This window comes from Sus scrofa, chromosome 13 (genome assembly GCF_054392235.1).
Source record: "Sus scrofa isolate SSC_HxYL_T2T_F1_AM1 chromosome 13, Sscrofa_HxYL_maternal_Yorkshire_Landrace_v2.0, whole genome shotgun sequence".
NCBI lineage: Eukaryota > Metazoa > Chordata > Mammalia > Artiodactyla > Suidae > Sus > Sus scrofa.
In genome coordinates, this window is record NC_139395.1 from 88,511,610 (window position 1) to 88,537,779 (window position 26,170).

Consider the following 26,170-nt stretch of genomic DNA (forward strand, 5'->3'; position numbering starts at 1 on the left):
CTCTAATTTGGCTTCCTTCAGATTAATCTACTTTTCAATCAGTCCTGAAAGGTCTCTTTATAAGAAGGATGCTTCAGCTGCTATACCTGTCAGATTTTAATGAGAAAAGATTATCCAATTCACATATTTCAAAATTGTTTTAAAATCTCAGATATCATACTCTTGATGGTGAGTCTAGTTGACCATCCTCATTTATTGACTACTGTCTGACTTCCCAAATTGTGCTTAGTTGTTTTACTTTTACAACCGTGTATCTTTCTGATTTTTATAGGTACTAATACAGAGAAAATGAATTCCACTAATTTGAGGTTCAATCCAAAGGACATTAGGGATGATTTAAATGGCAGATGACAATATTTTAACTTCATTGTGTATCTTAACTGAAATTTCTTATCTGTAACACTAGGCTGGGAGAATTTTTTTTTTTTTTTTTTACATTTGATTTGGCCTTGGCTCTGCAAAAATATGCAATCATGCTTTGATTCTTACCCAGAAATTATAGAGAAAGAATATTTTCCAGAAAAGCTTACTTTTAATTTTTCAACTGGAAAATTTTCACCTAGGGTTTTTTTTTTTTTTGAGGTTTTGCTCATAGGAAGATTTGAGGCCCTAAGGCTGAAGACTAAGGCTACTTGCCTCATACAACGTACTGTCTCCTTGGTGGGCATACTTCTGAAAATCAGATTAGGGCATAATGGTATGACAGGGTTCATTTTCATTAGAGATATTTTCTTTGTCTACTCTCTATCCTGTTTATCAAGAACATTTTCAGTAAATCTTTTAAGGTTTCATGGACCTTGATCTTAGATAACTAGAAGCTGAATCCTTTAAAAGTAAACTCTTTTCTACAATTCCCCTAAACCCCAGTCGAAAGTCCTCTTTTTCCAATTCTATATTTTTCTATAATATTTCTCAATAGCATTTCTCAATATTGCTCTTCTGTTATGAGAACTTTTTGCCACAGACAGCTTTATGTTTGTGCCAAATAGATTTCAGATTACTCAGAAAATTTTGAAGAAACTGAAGAAACAAGGTAAGCGATTCTTTAATTTAGCTTTGCTCAATCTAATATGGAAAACAATTCAGATTGGAAAAAAAAACTTCTGAACTGGCTCTTCTTTTTGGAGTCATTAAGTAGAGGAAGTAAGGGTGAATACATAGGTTATAAATTTTGAAATATTTTGATTTAATCTTAATGCTTCAAAAAATGGGAAAAACCTCTCACAAATATATCATCTCATCTTAGCTACAAGCAGAATTTGGCAGGTATAGCAACTGACATATCCTTCTTCTTCCTCTTTTCTTTTTTAATCTTTTGTCTTTTTAGGGCTGCACCCACGGCATGTGGAGGTTCCCAGGCTAGGGGTCTAATCAGAGCTGTAGCCACTGGCCTACGCTACAGCCATAGCAATGCCAGATCCAAGCCACGTCTGTGACCTACACCACAGCTCACGACAATGCCAGATCCTTAACCCACTGAGCAAGGCCAGGGATCGAACCCACAATCTCATGGTTCCTAGTTGGATTTGTTTCCACTGCTCCATGACGGGAACTCCTGACATATCCTTCTTCTAAAGAGTTTTTGTTCTCTTATGTTATTTCAGTTAATGAACAGGATACCAAGTGTCACAAATTAAATATATTAGAGGAAATCTGAATAGACTAGAAAATACTTAAATCTATCTGTTGTGTCACAGACCTTCATGAATGAAAACAGATGGCCTAAATAAAATAATGTTTTTAATCCAGATTCTGTGGTATTTCAACTGTTCACGTGGCAGGATTAAGTCGGTCTGAAAAGGACATTTTTCTGATATTTGCTGATGAATTTTAATTTCATGGGCTCTCACAATCACATGGTAATCAAACAAAATCATTCTCTAGCACAAGGAAAGATGACAGGTGGAGAAAAACATGACTATTGGGTATGGATGTGGTCTGTAACAATAAGGAAAGTGATGCAAAAAAATAATATAATATGAAGTGTAATTAGCCATCTACAAAGTCTCCAGGTTATTTCTTCTACCATCATTGAACTTTTGAGGTGAAATACTTAAACTATACTTGGTCTTAGCATTAATACTAATACGAATTCAAATATGAATAAAAACTATTATGAGTTAAGTAACATTTTATAACAAAATTTACACTTGTTAAAAGAAAAATTATCATATAGTTAAGAAAAAAAACAATCTTATGTGTTTCCTCAGAATAAGTGTTGTTATCAATAAGGGAAACAACATTTGAAATTCACTTACTCTATTTCTAGGAAGGTTTATATCTAATAAGTATTCAATAAATGCTACATGCTTTCACTATTACAAAATATAGTTGGACCAAAATCAGGCCCAAATAGATCAGAACTGAAAAAATTTAAATAATCAAGCCATTAAAAAAAAACTAGAAGAAACAATTTAGTATCTATGAAATCTCTGAATGGGAAAGAAATTTTAAGCCTCAAAAAGGATACATGAAATAAAAAGAAAAAGATCAATTGGTTTATCCATATAAAAGTACAGTAAGAAATGAAATTAAAGCAAAAAATAATTTAGAGAAAATATTTCACACACAGCTGGCAAGGGCAGAGGAAGGGTACTGAATCTGTTATAAGTCACTTAGACAGGAAGATGGTAGTGGAATAAAACATTCTACTGGCAACAGTCTAGGGAAATGGACATGCCGTACATTATTGGTGAGAGTACAAAGTGACCCCATCCCTATAGAGTACAATTTGGCAATATCCATCAAAATTACGGACTTATTTACCCTTTGATCCACCAGTCCAACTTCTGGGATTTATCCTACAGATATAACTGCTCCTGAATGAATGATAGATGGACAAGATTATTCACTGCAGTAGTAATGTTTATACTTGCAAAGAACTGGGCACAAACCAATATCCATCAATAGGAGAGTATTAAAAATACTGTGGTCTGTCCATATAATTGAACACTTCTAAAAAGAATAAGGAAGCTTTCTATGCACTCATCTGAAAGAACTTTAAGATTATTCAACAGAATGCTATCCTTAGTGTAGTAAGAAGAGGGATAGTTGGAGTTCCCGTCGTGGCGCAGTGGTTAACCAATCCGACTAGGAACAATGAGGTTGCGGGTTCAGTTCCTGCCCTTGCTCAGTGGGTTAAGGATCCGGCGTTGCCGTGAGCTGTGGTGTGGGTCACAGATGTGGCTCGGATCCCGCGTTGCTGTGGCTCTGGTGTAGGCCAGTGGCTACAGCTCTGATTAGACCCATAGCCTGGGAACCTCCATATGCCACGGGTGCGGCCCAAAGAAATAGCAAAAAGACCAAAAAAAAAAAAAAAAAAAAAAAAAAGAAGAGGGATAGTTATACATGGTTAGTTCCATTCTTCAAAACCCCTCAATAAGATTAGAGTAAGTATAGTTTCCCACCATATCTACAAAGATGCTCTCTATAACATTATTTGTAATAGCAAAACACTGGGAATATTTAAAAGTCCTCTAACAGGATTTCCCTAGTGCTCAGTGGAAATGAATCTGACTAGTATCCATGAGGATACAGGTTTGATCCCTGGTCTTGCTCAGTGGATTAAGTATCTGGTGTTGCTGTGTAGGTTGTAGATGCAGCTCAGATCTGGACATTGCCATGAGTTGTGAGGTAGGCCGGCAGCTACAGCTCCAATCTGACCCTTAGCCTGGGAGCTTCCATGAGCCGCAGGTGCAGCCCTAAAAAGACCAAAAAAAAAAAAAAGGGGGGGGGCCTCTAATAATCGAATGGTAAGGCAAATTATGATAATCCACATAACAAAATATTATTTAGCTGCTAAAAGTGTTATTTACAGTGAGTTTGAAATAATGTGAAAATGCTTAAGAAAAATGCTAAGTAAAAAACTCATAAACAGTATGAATTCAATATGTAGTATAGATACCAATGAGTAATCTGATTATTAACAATGTCCTATATACATATATATCAATGCTATTTTCAGTGATAATATAAAATATAGTTTAGTCAGATTGCTTTTCAAACATCTATTACTGAGCAGAATAGCACTACAAGACGGAGGATGAGAAATCGTTCTAGAGAGAGAGATGCTTCAGGAACAAGAGAACATTGCTATGTTAGGACAGGTAAGGAAGGGCGAGAGACAATTTATGGTGAGAAGCCAATTGGAATCACTTTATGGTGGAAAGAAAGTGGGAGAGAGTTACAAAAAAAGGCACTAAAGAGACATCAAAGAAACACTCTGAAAAGTTGCTAAAGAGACATCAAAGAAACACTCTGAAAAGTGATGCCTTTCCCTATTCTCCAAGCTTTATGATTGCTTTTCAAATTCTGTCAAGTATTCCCTACTAACACTTCTAGTTCTGTCTGTCAAGGAAGAAAACATAGAAGAGGCCAGAAAAATAAGCTAGTCATACTATATACTGCCAGAAGAAGCTGGATTCCATGATGCTTTATGTCCCAATGGCTGGGTATGTACTTGCATTAGCAAAAATGATGGCCAAATTCAAAAGACGTAAAGATTACAGCATTATAACTGATTTACAAGAATGGAGTCCTATTTACAAGAAAGCATGCAGTTGTTGGGGAGGAAACAAAGGAAAAAGATACTTTTAAATATTTATAAAATATGTACTGGAGTTCCCATCACGATGCAGTGGAAATGAATCTGACTAGGAACCATGAGGTTGTGTGTTCAATCCCTGGCCTCACTCAGTGGGTTAAGGATCTGGTGTTGCTGTGAGCTGTGGTGTAGGTCACAGATGTGGCTCGGATCCTGTGTTGCTGTAGCTGTGGCTGGCAACTGCAGCTCCAATTCAACCCCTAGCCTGGGAACCTCCATGTGCCTCAAGTGCAGCCCCAAAAAGCAAAAAAATAAATAAAAAAATAAAAAATAAAAAAAATAACATAGGTATGAAGATTCTATAACAGATGACATCATGAAATAGCAAAGATGTGTAAGAGATAGTATGAAAAAGTAGAAATAGTCTGGATCTAAAATCCCAGCTCCATTGCTAAATTTATAAGTCTGTGGAGGATAAGTTATTTAAACACTGATTGATTGGTTGGTTGACTGATTCATTCATTCATAAATCTAATTATTACTCAGTAAGCTGGTACCATGAGTAAGCTACAAAGCTAAATGTTGAGATACAGCAGGATATATAGGATTGCTATGGAAGATAAAACATTTTAATAGGTACTAGACAACAGAGTGAGATAGTGCTATGGGAGTAAAGACTAGGTATATCTGAAGGGTTAAGGATGGCTTCCTGAATTAAATAACGTTAAGGTCAGACCTGAATCAAAATCCTAAAGCAAGAAGCTCAGGTAGAGTGGGAGGAGTATTCTATACAGGAGTTATAATAGCACAAGCGAAGGCCTGCAAGTCAAAATTGTGTATAAATGGATTGAAGAGACTGTCAACATTAATTATAGAGGCTGCAATTATAGACTGACCACTCATTAAAGAATTATAGCATTAAGGGCAAGTAAAATGGGACAATAATAAGAAGGGAAAGAAGGAGTTCCTGTCGTGGATCAGAGGAAACGAATCTGACTAGTATCCATGAGGACGCAGGTTCAATTCCTGGCCTCACTCAGTGGGTTAAGGATCCGGCTATTGCTGTGAGCTGTGGTGCAGGTCGCAGGTGCAGCTTGGATCCCATTGCTGTGGCTGTGAAGTAGGCTGGCAGATACAGCTCCGATTCGACCCTTAATCTGGGAACCTCCATATGCCACAGGTGTGGCCCTAACAAGACAAAAAAAAAAAAAAAAAAAAAAGGAAAGAATTATTTATTAATTAAAAATATTTATTATCTATTATGTGCCAGGCACTATTCTAGATATCTATATATGATATCTATAGATAGATTGATCAAGGAACAAAGCATGCAAAAGTCCCTGCTCTGATGAAGTTTATAATCTAACACAGGGTGAGAGATATTAGATGTCAAACAAAATATAAATGATATCGTCATCAGCACAGGAAAACTGCTATAGATAGGTAAGGTTGATTGGAAGTATAGGCCGGTGAGAGGTATTTAATTAATTTCTTCCTCCATTTTATTGAGATATAATTGACATATATGTGCGGGGCATAATGATTTGACTTCCATACACCATGAAATGATTATCACAATAACTTAAGTGAACATCCATCATCACATACAGATACAAAATTAAATAGAAAAAAAATTTTTTTCTTGTGACAATAACTCTTAGTTTACTCTCTTAACAACTTTCTCATATAACATATAGCAGTGTTAATTCTATTTATTATGTTGTACATTATGTCTCTACTACTTATTTATCGTATAACTGGAAGTTTGTACCTTTTTGACCACCTTCATCCAATTCCCACCCCTCTCCTTTCTGCCTCCGGTAGTCAACACATATCTGATCTCTTTTTTTATAAATTTGTTTTTGAAGTACAAGTCACCTACAACACTATACTAGTTCCCATCACACAACATAGGAATTTGATATTTCCATACATTTTAAACTGACCACGGTGATAAATCTAGTTATGATATGTCACCATACAAAGATATTACTTAGTTATTGACTATATTCTGCACACTGTACATTTTATCCCTGTGACTCATTTATTTTGCAACTGGAAGTTTGTAATACCCTTTTAAGAATCTGTAATCTCTTAATCTCCCTCACCTATTTCTTTCCTCTTCCCACCCTCCTCCCATCTGGCAACCATCTGTTCTCTGTATCTAACTGTTTCTGTTTTGTTATGTTTGTTCATTTGTTTTGTTTGTGAAGGGATATTTTAAATAGAATAGTCAGGGGTTGTCTCAGTGAGGAGGTGGTGATGGGACAAACCACTTGAAAGACATGAGGGAGTGAGCCTTGCAAATATTAAGAGGAAGCACATTCCAGGCAAATAGAAGAGCCAGTACAAAAGCCCTAAAAAAGGAATGTGCCTGGTACATTTCCAAACAGCAAGGAGGTGGCGTCCCAGAACAAGCAAGCAAAGGGGTGAGTAGTCAGATACAAGTTAGAGGGGTAATGAGGCAAGGAGGCAGACCTTATGGGATCTTGAAGACTACTCTAAGAATTTAGTGGAGGGTTGTTTGTTTACTTCCTCTTGCTCCAACATATATAAAATAAAGAAAAATAAGAGGGAAGAGAAGGTGAAAGACCAGAGAGTCTAGAGAAGGCAGGGATAACATTAAGACCTGTATCTTTCAGAAGGCACCAAGAGATCAGAGTAATGATCAGCTATGGTAAGAAGAAGAGATCCCTCTTTTGCAAGAGGTGTGTTTAGCGCCTGCTGGGGAAGGCTGATACGCTCATCTCTTAGCAACTTTGCCCTCAGTGACTTCACACCGGTAGCAGAAATTGGCCATGGTGGGAGTATTCAAACCATGGAAAATGGCAAATACTGCAAACCCAGGCCTTTGTTTTTGTTTTATTTTGTTTTAGGTGAGCTGGTTTTGCTGCATGCAAATAACTCTCAAAGACTGGTGGATTTCAAGGAGAAGCTGGCTGTACCCTCACACACATACCTTGGGAAGATGAAGCCCCAATGATCTAGAGCCTCTTTTCTGTGAGTCAATAGGAAAGTTTTATCAGTTGCTTGGAGGAAAACAAAAGGAATAGGTCTGAAATAATTTCTGAAGGTGGAGACTAAGCCTAGCTTAGCTAGAGAAGATAACTAATAACTAAGGGAACTGTCATGCAAATGTGAAGAGTCAAGGTCAAATGGACCACAAGGATTAAATCTGCATATATTCTCTTCTTTCTCTAATTTTCATTTGTTTGGAAGTAGGGAGACAGGGAGATAGCCTCCCTAGACAGAAGGATTTTGAAGGTTTGTAACTAGTCATTGAAGATTACAAGTCAGAAAAATAACTTAAAGTCATGAGGAAAGCATATCTGGAGGTCAAGGACAGAGAAGGTGAATAGTGAAGTCACAGGGGTCTCATAGTTTAAGTAAAATACAAAATAATTGATGTGGTATAAACATTTAAATTTTACTATACATGCCTAGTGATTACTCGGAATTTCATTTAGTCCTCAAAACGATGGCTTTCTGGGTCAGAATCATTTTGTTCTTTCTCAGACAAAATAATTTTAGAGAATATTTGTCTAGATGCTATCTACAAGTACTTGTTAGCTGCTTTGGTTTGGCAATCATGCCTCAGCTGCTGGCATGTTCTTGTTCCCTTGGGCTAAGTGGAACTTTGAAACGTCTGTAGTTTTTGAAACAAGATTGAATTTTTTCAAGTTTGGAACCTAGGATACTTAAGAATTTGGATTTGACTTCACAGGATGGTTATACATAAAATAAAAGATAAGTGCTCACAAGGTTAAATTTCCGGAAAGCCCTCCTGGATGTAAGACAAGGGCGGGGTGTAAAACGAAAACAAAAGTAGCCTGAGTTGGAGAGTTCATTTGATTTTACTCTGCACTCAAGACTGCTCCTCTCTGCGGACTGAAACAGGTTGGTTTTTTTCCTTTCTTTTTTCACTCAGACTTGAATATGATTTATTTTTTGAGCCCAAGGACTTTACCTATTTACCTATGTAGAGGGAGTCTTGATGCATGTTTACATATGCAAACAAGAGCTATTTGAAAAAGTTATACACTTTAACCTCAAAATAAAAATATGAATATAGCAAGAAGAAATATTATTTTAATACCATTACTTGCCTAAAAAACTTTGCTAATAATAGGTTCTGCTATACCAGTTTTTCCTGCTTTGTTTTATAAACACTAATTTTTTTGTTCTTATAATAATTATAAAGGCATTTAAGTGTGTTTCTATGTATTTGCCAGAAGGATAACTTCTGCAAATAATTTCCACTCCTACTCTTATTTACCTGTATTTTTTTGTACAATTAATTCTTATTTAAAAGTATCTTTCATTAATACCTTATACGGTTTGGCCATATTATATTATCACCAGGTTCAAGATTTCTGTGATGAAAGAGAAAGAAAGAACAAAGTTCGTGTTGTGTTAATAATTAACATATAAGAAAATGAAGACTAGTCTTCCAGATCAGAACTTTTCAAATAACTTCAAGGATAAAATAGCCATTTTAAATTGTGAGCACCTGGTTTTTACATAATGAAAGCAGTTCTATGTGGTTTTTTCCTCAGGGGGGCCTTCTTCACTTTGCTTTACTCAGCCATGAAAGGTTAGAAAGTATAAGAATATTCTTTTGTAAATGTAGCACAAACTGGCACACTATTTTTCATTAAATGAATCTATAAGAATATATGAAATACTTCCAAGGACAAAAATAACCTGATGGAGACAGAACGGCTAAGGAAAAAGCAAAGTAAAACTCAGCACTATAATAAAAATATTCAAAGTTATTGTTTCATATATTTTAAAATTTGTGAATTCTGTGAAAGCTTATCTTAATATTACCGAGTGTTAATAGCCAATATAGTAAAATAACTTAATGATGAGACAGGAGATTCCTGGAGTATCATCTTTCCATTCTAGAGTAATAGCATAACACCTACGGTAAAACCTGTACTTTAACAAATATTAGCTGGGCACCTAGAATGTGCCAGACACTCTCTCAGGTATTAATTACAAATATAAATCCAACAGGCCATAATCTTAGAGAACTTAGAGCAAAGAGGGAAATGGTAGCCTGGGAAACATGTCTTGCATAGGATGGGTTCAATTCTCTGAAAGCTATCTATCAGATCGGGAAAGTCTTCTTGAGTGGTGACATCCAAGTTAACTGAGTAGGAGTTGGCCCTTCAAGGAAAGGGCAGGAAATAGTATATCAGATAAAAGAACATTTGGGTAATGATATAGACATGGGCTGCAGCATGGTATGTGCTGGAAAACTGCTGGCAAATCAGTACCTTTACTGTCTGTGGAGCAGGGTGCACCGTAGGGGCATGTGGCAGGAAGCATGGCTAGGACCAGATAATGGAGGAGCCTTGGGTATCATGCCAAGGAGCTTAGATTGTATCTTTCAGATGAAGAAATGTGTCTTTCAGGTGAGGAGTAAAGCAGGAAAGGGACAGACTGACACTTTAGATAGAGCACTTTGATGGCAGTAAGAAAAATGTTTTTGACAAGGAGATGGTAAGGAGGAATGAGAACAGCAGGACACCATTTAGGAAGATATTATAACAGGCCAGGTAATAATGTCGAATTACGTGGATGTGTCAAAGAGCACAGGTAAAATGGAGGAGGCAGACTGGAGACCTATTTAGAAGGTAAAATCAGAATTTAGAGGCTGACTGGAAATCAGGGATGAACATAAAGAAGAAATGAAGGACGGTGCAAGCTTAAGGCTTAGGCGATGAGTGGAATGACAGTGCTATCAAATAGTAGTTTACAACCAGCATGTAGTGACAGGTTTAGGAGGGAGGCTGACTAGAGGAGACTTTGTTTTATAGAAGCCAACTAGTAAACTGAAGTAAAATGGTGAGATAATTTATTTAACTTATTTTAAAATAAATTAATAAATAAATAAAAGTAAAATATTTATTTTAAATAAATAAAATAATTTATATTAAATTTTAATTTATTGTGTAAAGAATAAATTAAGAATCACAAAGTCATATATGTAAAAGTTATAGGGTTTAATAATTAAGAAAATTCCCTGTGGCATTTTTTTAATCTTTCTATAAATCTCAACCCCTGTTCACAGACTTGTGAAAATAAAGGATGAAAAACCTATCTTGGAGCTATACTCCAATGTGGCTTCCATTAAAGAGTTTCAGAGTAGCAGATTCAGGCTCACATATGCTATGGCAAGAATCTATTCTCTAACAAAAGAATAAAACATATGCTAGATCAAAAGAGTTTCCATTTAAGCAATATTAAAATGAATATCCTGTATTCTTTTTGCCGTTTAGAGTGGAGCCATGGCTTTGGAACACAACCAGTCAACAGATTACTATTATGAGGAAAATGAAATGAATGATACCCATGACTATAGTCAATATGAAGTGATCTGCATAAAAGAAGAGGTCAGAAAATTTGCCAAAGTTTTCCTGCCTGTCTTCTTCACAGTAGCTTTCATCATTGGACTTGCAGGCAATTCCATAGTAGTGGCCATTTATGCCTATTACAAAAAGCAGAGAACCAAAACCGATGTGTACATCCTGAATTTGGCAGTGGCAGATTTACTCCTTCTATTCACTCTGCCCTTCTGGGCAGTTAATGCAGTTCATGGGTGGGTTTTAGGGAAAATCATGTGCAAAGTCACTTCAGCCTTGTACACAGTCAACTTTGTCTCTGGAATGCAGTTTCTGGCTTGTATCAGCATAGACAGATACTGGGCAGTAACGAAAGGCCCCAGTCAACCAGGAGTGGGAAAACTGTGCCTGCTCATCTGTTTCTGTGTCTGGATGGCTGCCATCTTGCTGAGTATACCTCAGCTGGTTTTTTACACAGTCAATCACAAAGCGAGGTGTGTACCCATCTTTCCATACCAGCTAGGAACATCCATGAAAGCACTGATTCAAATGCTGGAAATCTGCATTGGGTTTGTAATACCCTTTCTTATTATGGGAGTGTGCTACTTCATCACAGCAAGGACTCTCATCAAGATGCCAAACATTAAAAAATCTCGGCCCCTCAAAGTTCTGCTCACAGTGGTCCTAGTTTTCATCGTCACTCAGCTGCCTTATAACATTGTCAAGCTCTGCCAAGCCATAGACATCATCTACTCCCTGATCACTGACTGTGACATGAGCAAACGCATGGATGTTGCCATCCAAATTACAGAGAGCATCGCACTCTTTCACAGCTGCCTCAACCCGGTCCTGTATGTTTTCATGGGAGCCTCTTTTAAAAACTACATTATGAAAGTGGCCAAGAAATATGGGTCCTGGAGAAGACAAAGACAAAATGTGGAGGAGATTCCTTTCGATTCTGAAGATGTTACAGAACCAACGAGCACTTTCAGCATTTAAATATAAAACCGCTCTGTGTCTTGCTTTGATACACATGAATGATGCTTTTCCCCCAGATCAAACATCTGCATTACTCTGAAACTCAAATCTCAAACACTGTAGTGGCAATGTATAAAAGAAAAGAGGTTGGGTGGGGAAGGGGGGGTGGGATAGAAGCCAAGAAAAAGAGGAAACATAATAATAAATGTAAAAAACATGAAAATGAAAATTAACAATAAAGGAAAACAGTAGTAATAGGCATTGTAAGAATAATACTGTAAGTTAGGTCATCTAAAACAAATGATTAAAGAGGCCTAAATTAAGGGTGATTTATAATTATTGTAAATTATCAAAATTATAATATAAGAAAATAACTATGCAGCAAAATTTAATATTTTTCCTTTTTCCTGTTTCATAATTTGTGATTTCATAAAACTCCAGAAAGAAAAACAATTAGCAATCAAAAAAAAAAAAAACCCCAAAAAAACAAACCCAGCATTTCTTGCCTTTTAATACATTCCTGGTAGGTAAGTTTCTAAACATATAATTTGCTTTTATGATGTCAACTTTCTTTAGTAATAAACTTGTTGTCCTGTTAGATTTATCATGTGTACTCTAGAAGCAATCCTCAGACCACTACATTTAACTAGGTTTTAATTTTTATAATTTCCTAAAGGGTTCATCCATTTATGCGAGTCTGAGGGTTGACTAAACAATATATTTTCCTATGTATAAAGGCCCTTGTTTTTCATTTAACCACTTGAATTTTTTTTCTTTTTTTCTCTTTTTTTAAGGGCTGCATCCATGACATATGAAGGCTCCCAGGCTAGTGGTTGAATTGGAGCTACAGCTGCCAGCCTACGCCACAGCCACAGCAACTTGTGATCCAAGCCGCGTCTGCGACCTACACTACAGCTCTTGGCAATGCTGGATCCTTAACCCATTGAACGAGCCCAGGGATCAAATCTGCATCCTCATGTATGCTAGTCAGATTCCTTTCCACTGTGCAAGTTGTAGAGTTCCACTGGGAACTCTACAACTTGCATTTTTAAGCAATGAAAACATGTACCAGAATAAATTATTTTTAATAGCATGTATTGCGTATCTGTTTAAAAATAACTATATATATAAATTATTACAATCCATGTATATAATATGTCCCTGTTAAAATTTAATTTTAATAGAAATCACAAAGGTCAAAATAGTGTGTACTAATATGAATTTTCTCTCTCACAAACTGTAAAAAAGACACTTTCTGCTCTTAAAATAAACATCACCTAATCAAGACAGAACTTTAAAATTAACTTCTCTTTTTATCAACTATTTCTAAATTTGAAAATGTTCTCAAAGGTAGAATTTAAAGAACTGTGATCATGAAATGAATAATCATGTGTCTTATTCTAGCACAGCATCTAGCTCCATCTGAATACTCACCACTAATCCACCATTTCTTGCCATTAATTACATAGCTGTCACCATCTCGTTGGATGCTACATTCAATATTATTGGCATCACTTGAAGCTACATCAGGCTCTATAAATAAGCAAAGGCTGAATTTACAGGCAGGCATATATCATCAATTATAAAGACACTTAAGAAATGTGAACTCTGAGGACAGAGGCATCTTTGTCTTCTTCCTCTTCCTATCCTTCCCCTCTTCCACCATAGTTCTCCTACAACTTACACATAGTAGGTATTCAATAAATGTGCACTGGGAGAATGAATGAATGAAATATTTAGAATAGTTCAGATAGATCAGCTATCTGAATTATGTTCCTGGAATTCTTATCAATACATGACTTGGGATACAACTCACTCAATCCTTTCTCCAATCATCAAAAGTACATTAAAAAATATTGTTCTTTACTTCCCACAATGGAAAGAAATCTGTACTACATATTTGAAAGCCAGATTTCCTCACCATAACTCTAGTATCTTAAAAAATTTATAACTGTGCCTTGCAAATTATATTAGGAATTCTTTCACCAATTTATTTATTTTACATTATAAAAGCTTGCTTAATGCTTAGAACGTTTTCCATAGGACACCTTTATGAAACTGCTTTACTGCATGGCATTTTAGAACTTACAGGCTAGCTATCAATCACAGAAGTCTGCTGCTCTTTCAAATGGATCCTTCAGATGTTTTATGTGTTTTCTTTCTAAAACTGGAGACCCTCTTCCTGTGTACTCTATTTATTTTGTAACCTCCAATTAGAGCTTTGATAACATGGCACAGTGCAGGTGTTCAAAACATGCCTCCCACTGATTTCTTGTTTGTTTTTTTGCTTTTTAGGGCTACGCCTGCGGCATATGGAAGTTCCCAGGCTAGGGGTCCAATTGGAGCTGCAGCTGTAGGCCTACACCTCAGCCGCAGCAACTCGGGATCTGAGCTGTGTCTGTGACCTACACCACAGCTCACAGCAATGCTAGATCCTTAACCACTGAGCGAGGCCAGGGATCAAACCAGCGTCCTCATGGATACTAGTCAGGTTGGTTACTGCTGAGCCATGACGGGAAATCCCACCTCTTCCTGATTTAAATGGAGATCAGTTGTGCTATTGTAAATGTATGCAATCTTACAGAATCTGGCCAAAATTATGACGAGGTGAAATTTAGTTTAATTCTAAACTCAATTATGAAGCAATGATTTTTGTCCTTTGAAGAGTCCTTAGTTACTATTTCCTATGTACGAAGGTACCAAAACCCATTTTTATTAACATGCCTAGTTTTATTTCCTCACATGTTTGTAATCTGAACTATATGACCAGCACTGGTCAAAGTTCTGTTTTTTGAGTCTATGGCAGAGTTGAGTAGTTTTTCAGTATCAGTGTAACATTATCACAAAAATGAATTTCATCCATTAGGGTAAAAAAGATCTTAAACATCCATAGATGGCAATTTTAGAAATTCAGGTCAAAAGATTATAAAACTAGGTTTACTCTGGTACTAATGCCTAAAGCAGGCTACCAGAAAACATCAACTGCTAACCTCCCAAAGAGGAGGACAATTTTATTTTGCACATTTAAAAATGCCAAAAATTAAAACTGGGTTTACCACAAACATATTCACATTTCTGCCCCAGGCAAAAGTGTCTGAAACACAGGAGCCAATATCCCACATTCCTTCAGTTCATCTATAATAACGCAGGAAGTGTGACTGCACAAGGGGAGAAGGTGACTGATTTGCTCTTACCTGTCATACAGAAGCAGGAGGCAATGCTTCCTTCAAGAAGAGGCTCAAGCCACTGCTGCTTCTGCTTATCACTTCCATAGAGGTGGAGAACCTCCATATTCCCTGTGTCTATTATAAAATAATTAAAAGCATTTGTTTTAAATTTAAAATTTTACCAATATGAAATCCAAACTTTATATAGATAGCATAGACATGAATTTTTTTTCTTTGGCCATGCCAGTGGCATATGAAAATTCCCAGGCCAGGGATGGAACGTGAGCCACAGCAGTAACACCACCAGGTCCTTAACTCATTGAGCTACCAGGGAACTCTAGACATGAATCTTTTTAAAGCAAATATTTACTAACAAATTATTTTGAAACATAACAGTAAATATAATTTATAAGGAGGGTATGCTGTAAGTTAAGTACATGACATTTGTTGCCTATTTATTCAATTTGTTCTGTATCATAGATGCTTGTTTACCTCATCATAATGAAGTATGGCTCTAATGCGTTTTAACTTATTAGGACTGAGGAAGATATCTGACTTGGCTAACCTCTGCTGCCATCTTGGAGATACATTCCACTAGGAATGACTGCAATGCTTCTGGCGGACAATTAACATTACTTATTCTACTGAGACTCCAGCTCTGAGACTCTGATTCCTCGAACACACCCTGTGCTTTCTAACTTCCACAAGTTTGCTTGGGCCAGGCTTTCTTTTGGGTGAAACTGTACTTGTCATTCCTAAGTACATTTCTGCTTCTGAGTCACCACCATTGTGAAGACTCTCCAATTGTGCAATCAGAAATTTCTCCTTCCTTTGACCTCACATAGTAATTGACTGTCTCTTTACTGCTAACATTGTTCTTCTGTGACCCCCTACCATCTAGAAAAGAACAGGTAATATCTCAAGGATGCTAAACTTGGAATCCCTGCCCTGGATAGAAAATGACAGTAGATAACTTCAAAGATACTCTTCAGCCCTCAGAAGGCACTGTGCATTACACAACACATTGCTATATCACTCTCAGGTGAAAAGAATACTTCTTGTCTGCCATAGAGCAAAACTCTTTAAATGCCTTTTCTGATTTTCATTCCCATGAAATTTCTAAAAATACTATCTAAAACCTTTCCCTTGAATACTGATTACTTTAGGAAGAATTTTTAAAATATCCTTGCTTACAATGATGCTAAGGACAGTTACTGAAATGCCTATGAAAACTGAGCTAAGTTCAAGTTAAGTCTCTCAAAATATGTTTGTACTCTGTTCAGACCCTCCTGAAGGGCCCAAGTGATACTAAAATGCACAAAATTCCTGAGTTCCCATCATGGCTCAGTGGTTGACGAATCCGACTAGGAACCATGAGGTTGCGGGTTCAATCCCTGGCCTTGCTCAGTGGGTTGAGGATCTGGTGGTGCTGTGAGCTGTAGTGTAGGTCGAAAACCTGGCTCGGGTCTGGTGTTGCTGTGGCTCTGGTGCAGGCAGGCAGCTACGGCTCTGATTGGACCCCTAGCCTGGGAACCTCCATATGCCGCAGGAGTGGCCCTAGAAAAGGCAAAAAGACAAAAAAAAAAGCACAAAATTCCTAGTAGATTAACACAAGCTTAAAATTCTTTTCAGCCAAGGGAGAAAATGAGTTGCATTATAATTAAGGAAGTTCATTGTTTTTTAATTTTTTTTTGCTTGTTGTAAATTCATTGTTTCTTGTTGAAGTTTGAATGAGGTAAATATTGAATAAAAACTTTCCAGAAATTAGTTTATTCTGAGAAGATGGCAAACCAAAGCTATCATTTAGAGGTTGGGAAAAAAAATGCCTAGATAAATTACTTCCACAAAAGAGAAAATTTTTCACCAAAATTAGCCTAAAGGCCTCTAAATTTTCCAGTGATAACTTTAGAATTAAAATGGAGTTCTCACTGTGGCTCAGTGGGTTAAGAATCCAACTAGCATCCATGAGATGTGGGTTTGATCCCTGGCCTCGCTCATTGGGTTAAGGATCTGGCATTGCTGCAAGGTACGGCATAAGTGGCAGATGCAGCAAGATCTGGCATTACTGTGGTTGTGGCTGGTTGGCGGCTGCTGCTCCCATTCGACCCCTAGCCTGGGAACTTCCATATGCTACAGGTGTAGCCCTAAAAAGACAAAAAAAAAAAAAAAAAAAAGAGTTAAAACGACTATTTGCAACATTTCAATATACAATACCATATGACTGGATGGGCAAAAAAACAAAAGAAATTGCAAGACTACATATATGTCCCATAAGCTATTTTCCATTTGGGAAATAATTTGGGTATCCTGAGTAGAAATTCATCTCATATACACTTAAGAAACCTCCCAAAGTATTTAACTGGCATCAATTACAGTCTCTTCTTTATCTGCTTTGGATAAAGCAAATACAATGCTCTGAGACACAATGGCCCAAAGGCCTTTGTGAAGATCTATCCACCACAAAGAGAAAATGCCTAGTCTTCTACCTATGGTTTTACACATCTTATTTGCTGAGGACATTGCTTCTCATATTTTGGTCAAAGAAATGTATTTCACTTGCTAATTTAAAATTTTTAGCTGATATTTAGATAGTACAACTGATAGACTCATGAAATGTTAACACTATAAAAAAGTTTATGACCATCTAGTAAAAAAGTTCAAAGGTCGAATGGAGAAATAGTGTAGAGCTGCATCTGCAATGATGTCTTATTTTTCATATTATGACCCATTAATGTGTCATAGTATTGATTCAAGGGAATATGGGTAGCATTCCCTAAAAATAAAAATAGATCAAAATTCAAAAATTAGATTAGGCTCAGTGGAAAATATATGAGTTCTTGTAGTAAGGGAAATTACTGTTTCACGAAGCCTTTTTTCAGTAATATATGTTTCTCTCCCCTCATTTCTATAAATTCGCCCATCCATGAACATACATGTACAAGTATATATGCTACATACTGAGTCACAATATAAAATCTGTTTCATACTATGAGTGGCAAGAATAAAAGTTTAAAAATTTTTTTTTTTTTTTTTGCTTTTGTCTTTTTTTGAGGGCTACACCCATGGCATATGGAGGTTCCCAGGCTAGGGGTCTAATTGGAGCCATAGCCACCGGCCTACGCCAGAGCCACAGCGACGTGGGATCTGGGCCGCATCTGCGACCTACACCACAGCTCACAGCAACACCGGATCCTTAACCCACTGAGCAAGGCCAGGAATCGAACCTGCAACCTCATGGTTCCTAGTTGGATTTGTTTCCACTGTGCCACGACGACAGGAACTCCAAGAATAAAAGTTTTATACAAAAGACTACCAGCTCTTTCCACAAAATTATGCTGCCTATGTGGCATGATGTAATAGCTCTACACATGATGAGATAAAAATCCTAAACTCTGGTTTATTCCTTCTATATTAACTTTTTCAAGAAAAGCTGGCCTCCTTCCTTCATCTTTCCAATTTTTCATGTCAAAGTCCCTGAAGGCAGCCTTGACTTTCCCATTAATACCATATAACCAATCAGGAAATCCTCTTGGCTCTGCCTCCAAAGTATATTTAGATCTTTCCACCTCTCACCCTTTCCACTGCTACTACCCTAGAACAAATCACCATCACCTCTCACCAGGACCATCACAAGACTCCCTGCTTCCCTCCTTTCCTCCTTTTGTTAATTCTCAACATAGGGATCTTTTTAAATCTTGTCACTTCTCTGCTTAAATCCCCATTTCATTGAAAGTAAGCCCCTACCTGCCCTTAAGTCCTGACATATAAAGCCCTTTTCTCTCTGATATCTTCTGCTATTCTTTACCAGCCACACTGACCTCTTTGCCTTTCCTGAAATATACCAATCATACGCTTTAAGGTCTTTGCATTTTCTGTTTTCTATGCTTAAAATGCTTCCCCCCCAAATATCAGCATGTCTAACCCTCTCATGGTCTTTAAATCTTTACTGAATATCATTTTCTCCATAAGCTTATTCTGAACATTCCATCTTAAATTGTTCCACATTCCCTTTCTGTCAGCATTCCTGAGCTCCCCTACATTGCTGGGGTTTTTCTCCAAAGCACTTTTCATCTTCAAACTTACTATATAATTTACTTATTTAATTTATTGTTTATTTTTGTCTCTCCATTAGAATGTCAGCTCCATGAGGGCAGGAATCTTTGTGCATTTTATTTCATGATACACTCCAAGTACCTAAAACAGTACTTGACATATAGTAGGCAACTGATAAATAACTGGTGAGTAAACAGACAGTGAGGCTAACCAAAAGATTTGAAACTCTATCCATTCTAACTAACTACGGATATATTCAATACTTGATCAGGAAACTGGAAAACCTATATTGCCAATCCTTTTGGTGGTGACTTCTATTCACTAATACGCTTAATGATGTTTAACAAAAGAACAATCCAATGAGAACTTTAGATCTATTTTTAAATACTTAAGTCAAAGTAACTGAAAAGTAAAATTATAGACAAATTTATAAATCAATGACTTTGTGTAGAAAAACTTCCTTATAAAATACAGAAATTTTGATCATTGCTCAAAATATCCAAGACAAGTTCCATTTTTAAATAATGTACTAACCTGGTGCTTGGCAGTTAAAGACCTCTGAAGCAAAAAAGCATTTTCCTGTTTCTTCAGCAATCAAGGCATAGTCCACTTGGCTGAGACCACTTACAGCTGGTAAAAACAAGTTCCACAGGCCTTCTGCTTTGGCCATTTCCTGTCAAGGTGATGAATATGCCAGAGTGATCATAACTTAAAATGACCCCAAAGAGTATATTTTTCAAAGATATTGGTATTTATGCTTTTTGAACTATTTATTTCAAAGCTATTTATTTCATTGTATCCTACAATGTACAAAACAAAGAGGTTATTAATTCATTATAAATCAACAGTTTCTTAACAGTTAAAGAAATGACTTTTCCACCAAGCTATCTTACATTTGGTTGAAAAACTAAATTTGCTTATAAAATCTTCTTCAGTTGAGTGTAATTATGCCAAATATACTATTTTGTGCATTTGAATTTCTAACATGTGTTGCTGTTAAAATCTGAAATCATGAAATTTTGATTAAGCCCATGTGGGAGAAATGTCCTGCCTCAATTTCAGTCTGTGACAGATGGTAGTGAATAGTATTGATCCTATTTCTTTTCTTTGAACAGCTGTAAAAAGCTGTCTTCATCACATATCATACCTACACACTATGTAACCTAATTTGTATACTAGAGGTTCTATTTTTAACTTTCTTTTAAAAAAGTTATAATTGATATAATTATCTTCTACATTTATAACAACAGATGCAATAACAAACTAAGGTCTCAAAAAACCCCTGCATATAAATTCTCCAATTTTAAGTTTCTTTTATTTTTCTTACCTTGAGTTTATCAATCATCAAAGGTTTTTTCCATTTGTCTGCTGAATTTTGATTTTGAATATAGAACTCAATTACCTCCTTAAAATATAAAGGGGAAAAAATTCGACAGTTAAACACAAAATAAATAATGCAATAAACTGCTAATATCCAAAGTAAACATATTTGGGTGAAGAGGCTTTTTCAGTTGCTGTGGAATCAATAAAATTTCTTTCTAAAACCAGATAGAGAAGTATAAAAATTCTAGATGTTTGTTCCTCACAAAGTTATGCTTGCCTTGATATTAGAGAATTTACTTTCAAAATCCTACACCAAGATTTAAGTGTTCCATTTTCAGCAATATGTCACACTCATAGAATCCCCTCCCAGGTATACTACTAAAAGTGCTGCATAAAATACTAAAAATAATTTTAAAAATACTTCTAGTAATGCATGGAAGGAAAATAAGGACATTCCTCAGAGACCAGGAATAAAAAACCTGACTCTTCTGGTGTGAGAGAGCCCTGGGAACAAGCTTCCCAGGGGGATGTAGGCTGATGCACAATAGCCTGGGCCCTACTTTGCAACAGGCCACATTGACAGGGGTCAGGAGGCAAAACCAAATGCCCCAAAGAGGGCAAGAGGGAGGATCAGCCATCACCACTTCCTTTCACCAAAGCTAGGATGCCCGATGAGCAAAACCTCAGTGGAAAAAAATAGAAAACAAAACCAAAAACCCACCCCTCAGTGCTGGACATGGGAATATAGGCCAGGAGCTCTCTTGTGGGGCAGTGGCTTAAGGATCCAGTGTTATCACTGCAGCAGCTTGGGTTTCTGCTGTGGCGAGGGTTGGATCCCTGGCCCGGGAACTTCAACATGCATAGGCATGGCCAAAAACAAACAAACAAACAAAAGGAATACTGGTCATATAGAGATGAAACAGAAAAAAAAACCCAAAAATATTTCTAACCTGAAGCCTATCTTCACCCAGGTTTGAGATCTGAATTCAAAGACCTATGGGCCTCTAAAATTAAGTTTACAGTCTTCCTGGTGACAGTGCCTGAAAACACCTGGCAGCAGCAACTGCAAATTCTCTCTGGAAGAAAGAGTTTTTTTTTGCTTTTTTTTTGTTTTTTTTTGTTTTTGTTTTAAAGGCTTAAATAATCCTTGTGGGTAAAATCCATTCCAAAGAATGGGCATTCAGAATGAAAAAAATACTCAGCATTCAAGGTAACAAACCACCATTAGCAAGAATTAGCAAAAACAATAGTTCAACAAAACAGAATCACACTCTCCAAAGATCACAGATAGAATCATGACCAAATACAGAATATAAAGTGTATATCTAGTAGATTTTAGGAATAAAGGAAGGAATCAAAGGGATGACAAAGGACCATCAAACCCAGCCAGACAAATTTGAAAAAGAACTGAATGCAACTTGAGGCCAAGAAAAACCTAATTAAACATAAAAACTTAGTGGCAGTGGTTCTCAAACTTTGGTGGTATCAGTCACTTGGTAAAACCCAAAGGCCCAGGCCCTGTCCACCAAGATGCCTGATGAACAAAACCTAAGTGGAAAAAAATAGAAAATAAAAACAAAAACAAAAACCCACCACTCAGGGCAGACGTGGGAATATAGGCCAGGAGTTCTCTTGTGGTGCAGTGGGTTAGGGATCCAGTGTTGATTTCAATGAGTCTACCTCTATATTCTTACTTCTGTAATCTTAACTAGCTCCCAAGACAATTCAAATGCAATCCAAATTTTGAGATGCAATGCTCTATATAAGGTTGAAAAGTGGAAAGATAAAGCCAAAAATAAATAAACAAATAAACAGGAAGAAAGATCTGGAGAATTTCCTCCTTTCCTGAATGAAGCACAGAAATTCAAGAGAAAGAAAATATAAATGGTTAAAAGGTATGGTGGCTACAGAGAGAATCTTTACTTCCCTTTTCTTGGTCCAAAAAAAAAAAAAAAAAGGAAAAGAGAGACAAAAGTTTGTTAGCAGATTCTCATTAAAGGAGCTTGATCCTAGAAGAAACATCTGAATTGTAAGGAGGAATAGTAAATAAAGTGATAAGATAGATAGGTAAATTGAAATTTAAAAACTAGCCACATAAAACAAAAATGCCTATTTGTGCAACTTGAATCAAATTAAATGGCACTCTCCAATATTTTGCTATCAAATCATCTCTGTACTCATTTTGTATACCTAGGCTAGTACTTGATGAAAAGCTATAAACATTGGCCAAAACTTCATACTACAAAATTCTAAAACTGTTCCACCAATTTACAGTCACATAAGTCATAGGCCAAAGTATTCCTTTTGTAGAACCATGGCTAGTTTAGAGTATTGTTGTATTTAGTGAAAACTTCAGGAAGACAAAGGATGGTTCTTTCAAAGGCACCAGGATGCAGAGCACTTGTCATTTCTATCAGGAAGTTAGTTAAGTTGGAAGATTTCCTGTTTAGGGTTGTTTATTATTTCTATCCCTCACATTGCCATGGAAATAGTCAATACAATTGCATTTGATAAGAAATGCGTTATGCAATACAAGTAGAAATTCCCCATCTCTGACTACCTCTCAGTGATACTACAGTTTTGAGAAATCAAATTGTGCTACTTACATAATTGTTTAAAAACTTGTATTATTTAATACTTCCTGTTCTAAGATCTATCATTCTGGACATCCGCAAAATCTATTTGTGGTATGGTAGGAGTTAGAATTAAAATAAACTACCTAAGGAAAAAAAAAAAAAGGCAAATGGATAAAAATAAAATTCATTACAAAGAAGCTTCCTTTAATTCTTAAAGTATGAAAAAGTTGACTGATGAAAAACAAGAGCAGAAAAGATGCTTGGTGCCTGATCAGTTCTCCCCAAATGTCACCTTTAACATCTAACTTTCTCTTTCACTAGTTGAGATACTGCTTTGGAGTATATTGGTTCAGAATCTTAAATCTGAGCCTATAAATAATTTTGGAATATGATATGTTTTTCACTTGGAATTCAAGTCCATTAGAAAAAGAGAAGCAACAGTTCATTATTAGACTCAGTAGGAAAATATGACTAATGCTATCACCATGTTAAAAGTGTATTGTCAGAGTCTCTGGCAGGCATTGTCACTGCTATGGATTGGGTTCGATCCCTGGTCTGGGAACTTCTGCATGCCGAGGGTGTGGCCCAAAAAAAGTGTGTTCTCAGTAATATGTCATGTTGCCAGTTCCTGTCTAACATGCTATTTTTAGGACTCCTTATCCATTTTAAACAGAAAGAATTGTCTTTTTTTCATTATTTTTCTTCCAGTTTTTTTTGAGATATAATTGACATATAACATTGTATAAGTCTAAGGTATTCAGTATAATAATTTGACATATATAATGAAATGACTATCACAATAAGTTTAGTGAATACCCATCAGCTCATATAAAAAAATTAAAGAAACCGAAAAAATTTTTTCTCGTGATAAAAACTCTTACCTTTCACATATAACATACAGCAGCGTCAGTTATATTCATCATGTTGTACATTACATCCCTAGTTATCTATCTTATAACTGGAAGTTTATACCTTTAACCAATTTCCCCCTCTCTCAACCCCCCCACCCCAGGAAAAATTGCCTTTTAACAATTTAAAATCCGTAAGATCATGGGTTATGTTCTCACTTTATGATATCCAAGGAGTTTCAAAAGGTCATGAGAATAGCATAAATGAACCTTATTTTCTCCTATTATAAAAAATTGGAAAAATAAGTAAAGTATTAAGAAAAAGTCATCAAGAGTCTTACTAGCTAAAGATATGTACTATTAAGATGTTGGTGTATTATATGATACAATCTTATTTTCTAGATATAACTGTTTTAGTTTTTATAAATGTAGTTGTAATAATATTGGATAGAATTTTATAGGCTTCCCTCTATATTTTGAAAAAGGTAATAACCCTTCTCCAAGTATCATTTCAAATGTGTATTTTCACAAATAGGGATTAGTATTGTTCAGAACACTCTACAGGATAAAATGTTTTTACAGATGTTGATACGAGTTTTTAAAGGAAGAAAAATGTCCCATTATTAGATACAGATATATTCCAGATTTCAAAGATCTGCAGACACAAAATGGTTATGGCTTTCCTTGCCACACAAAATGTTGACAATCTTTCCTTTACACCTATAGACTGCTTTTTAAATTTATTGTAAAGCATTTTATTTTATTGAAAGGTCTTTGTAAATATTTTTAAATTTTATTTTATTTTATTTTAATTAATTAATTAATTTTTAGGGCATATGGAAGTTCTGTTTGTTTGTTTGTTTGTTTATTTATTTATTTATTTATAGGGCATATGGAAGTTCCTAGGCTAGGGGTTGAATTGGAGCTACAGCTGCTGGCCTCCGCCACAGCCATAGCAATGCAGGATCTGAGCCACGTCTTTGACCTACACCACAGCTCATGGCAACGCTGGATCCTTGACCCACTGAGCAAGGCCAAGGATCGAACCCACATCTTCATGGATCCTAGTTGGGTTTCTTACCCAAAATGATACCTTAACCACTGAACACATAGAAGGGGTGACTAATTTAGGAAGCACTTCCTCTTATTTAAATAGTATTTTCTTTAGTTACTCTACTCTGAGCAAAGACCATCCCATGCCAGATCTTCACCAAAAAATAATTATTCATATAATTTAAGCAACAACAGTAACTGCTCTCTAAACACATATCAACTCTGAACCTGCACACATGGAAGTTCCTGGGCCAGGGATGGAATCCCAGCAGCAGCTGTGACCTACACCACAGCTGTGGCAATGCCGGATCCTTAATCCCGTGTGCCGGGTTAGAGATCAAACCCGTGCCGCCATAGAGACAATGCCAGATCCTTAGCCTGATGTGCCACAGTGGGAACTCCTCAACTCTGAACATTTTTGCATAAAGAATTTTGGTCTTTTCAGTTTCCTATTTGATTTAGCTCATCTAGCTCTAGACCTCTCAGAATCACAGAAAATTTATTCATATTGTAGGTGAAGAAACTGAGGCTCTGAGAGATAGTTATTTGCCTAAGACCACCTAACTGGTGGCAAAATGGACCAGAATCATTATAATTACAAAAATCACAATTCCTATACCAGGTATTTACCTATACACATACTCCGCCAAACTTCCTTTACATATATTCACAATAGCTTTTATCTTTCTTTCACAGCATTGATCATCTCTTATTAATGTCTTCTTCGATGCTAAAGTACAAGCTTTGTAGAAGCATAAATTCTGTCTTCTTGTTCTTTCTGTTTACTTTCGATGGTTCTCTAGTAATTACCTAATAATTACTGATTATCGGAATGAATGTGTCACATCTGTAATTTCAGTGAATTTGCTGAAATTAATACCTTAAAGTAGTAGTTTTTGGGGGGAGTGGTGTTAGTATCTGTGAATGGCTTGAAATGACATACAAAATTTTCTGGGTATGTCTCTCTTGTCTATTGTTCTCTTAATTCTCAGAGGGGCCCATTAAAAAAAAAAAAAAAAAAAAAGGCTGAAAATTGGTGCCTTAGGAAAAGGCCCCCAAGGGAGTGTTTTACTCTAACATATTTAAGATCTCAACTTTACAAACAGCTAACTCCTGCTGAATTACTTTTAATTCCACCAATTTATCTGTGGCATTCCTTTGGCATCTCTTAGGAGCTTGGCATTTTTCCAGGTCAGGTTCTGTAGCAGTTCAGTGCTAAGGTGAGGAGGAGCATCTAGGTAAGGATTTTTAAATTTTTTTGCTTTGTAGGGCCACGCCT

General features: G+C 36.3%; 2 protein-coding genes and 1 long non-coding RNA gene across 8 annotated transcripts in view; 2 read left to right on the forward strand and 1 right to left on the reverse strand.

Moving 5' to 3' along the window:
• The window catches only part of ACAD11 (acyl-CoA dehydrogenase family member 11), a 101,593-nt gene that overhangs the window by 35,284 nt on the left and 40,139 nt on the right, over positions 1-26,170 (reverse strand). For 5 of the 6 annotated variants that reach the window (XM_084989687.1, XM_001924765.6, XM_084989688.1 and 2 more), the window contains 4 exons: positions 20,419-20,496; positions 19,626-19,764; positions 15,066-15,173; positions 13,306-13,404 (listed from right to left, as the gene is read on the reverse strand). In XM_084989687.1, the coding sequence (XP_084845813.1) occupies positions 13,306-13,404; positions 15,066-15,173; positions 19,626-19,764; positions 20,419-20,496 (424 nt within the window). Of the gene's footprint in view, positions 1-13,305; positions 13,405-15,065; positions 15,174-16,714; positions 18,131-18,404; positions 19,765-20,418; positions 20,497-26,170 lie in introns of those variants that run through there. The other variant, XR_014823921.1, reaches the window with a different exon arrangement.
• LOC146397459 (uncharacterized) lies at positions 417-5,280 on the forward strand. The gene is made up of 3 exons (XR_014823925.1): positions 417-3,592; positions 3,694-4,619; positions 5,017-5,280. It is a non-coding gene; the product is annotated as an uncharacterized LOC146397459 (long non-coding RNA).
• Positions 8,394-12,291, forward strand: ACKR4 (atypical chemokine receptor 4; the record flags this gene model as incomplete). The annotated part of the gene is given in 2 exon segments (NM_001097430.1): positions 8,394-8,440; positions 10,831-12,291. A coding segment is annotated over 1 exon segment (1,053 nt). The 5' UTR covers positions 8,394-8,440; positions 10,831-10,839.